Below are 1,175 nucleotides of genomic sequence, written 5' to 3' on the forward strand. Positions count from 1 at the left end.
CAACCCCCTGCGCTGCGGCTGCGCCGCACGCCCCCTGCTGGCGTGGCTGCGCAACGCCACAGAGCGCGTCCCCGACGCGCGGCGCCTGAGATGCGGCGCTCCGCGGGCGCTGCACGACCGGCCTTTCCTGGACTTGGACGAGGCGCGGCTGCGCTGCGCAGACCGCGACGCCGACGGTCGCGGGGAAGAAGTGGAACTCGCCGGCCCGGAGCTGGAAGCCTCTTATGTCTTCTTCGGGCTGGTGCTGGCGCTCATCGGCCTCATCTTCCTAATGGTGCTCTACCTAAACCGCCGCGGGATCCAGCGCTGGATGCGCAACTTGCGCGAGGCTTGCCGGGACCAGATGGAGGGCTACCACTACCGCTACGAGCAGGACGCCGACCCACGCCGCGTGCCCGCCGCGGCAGCTCCTTCCGGCTCCCGCGCCACTTCCCCGAGCTCGGGCCTCTGAGCTTCGCTTGTTAGGGGTTGAGGGTGCCCCTGCCAGCTTATGACCTTACTAGAGCTGTCTGGCCTGGAGCCGTGGATATGAGACACCCGCAAGCTTGGGGCTTTTGAGACGTGCCCCTGATCGGCCCGAGACCTTTGGATTATGTCATCGCCACCCACACACCCGGAGGCCCCAAGCTGTATCTCTTTCTTCTCAGCTGCTGAAAGCTCTCACTATCAAACTCTTCTGATTCCAGAAACCCTACCCACCCATCCCAGGCTTTGACACATCCCTCTGGAACCACCAAAAGGCCCCTCCCCCTTTCAAGGCTCACCCAGAGACCCTGTCTAAAATCCGAAAGCCTTGAGACTGCCTCCATCACCCTGTGCTTTGAGCCCTGACTTCCCAGAGGGAAACATCACCCCAGACTTCATGGACCCCCATTTCCAGCTTGGATCCCTCAGCTCCCTTCCTAGAACTTGGGCCCTTATGTCCCATTCTGGTTTCAGAAGCAGAGCACGAGGTTTCTGTGAACTTTGATTCTTTTTTCTCGTCCCAGAGCTCTGATCCCTGCATCCTGCATAGAGACCCACGTCCAGGGGCCTCTGAGGGTTGGACACCCTCCCCCAATCTGAGGATATATTTCATACCACCCACTACGCCAGCTCTGGCTCAGGTCCCTCCCTTTCTTGACAAAGGCTTGGGGCTCAGCTCCATGGATTTCTCCCATCCCAGGGACAGGCAC

General features: G+C 61.2%; 1 protein-coding gene across 1 annotated transcript in view; it reads left to right on the top strand.

The window, feature by feature from the left end:
- TPBGL (trophoblast glycoprotein like) overlaps window positions 1–451 on the top strand; it is a 1,155-nt gene extending 704 nt beyond the window's left edge. Inside the window, 1 exon segment of the mRNA XM_025042590.1 lies at window positions 1–451. This exon segment is cut by the window's left edge and continues 128 nt beyond it. Coding sequence (XP_024898358.1) covers window positions 1–451 — 451 coding nt within the window.
- The last annotated feature ends 724 nt before the right edge of the window (window positions 452–1,175 follow it).

This window comes from Pteropus alecto, unplaced genomic scaffold, assembly GCF_000325575.1.
Source record: "Pteropus alecto unplaced genomic scaffold, ASM32557v1 scaffold7, whole genome shotgun sequence".
Taxonomy (NCBI): domain Eukaryota; kingdom Metazoa; phylum Chordata; class Mammalia; order Chiroptera; family Pteropodidae; genus Pteropus; species Pteropus alecto.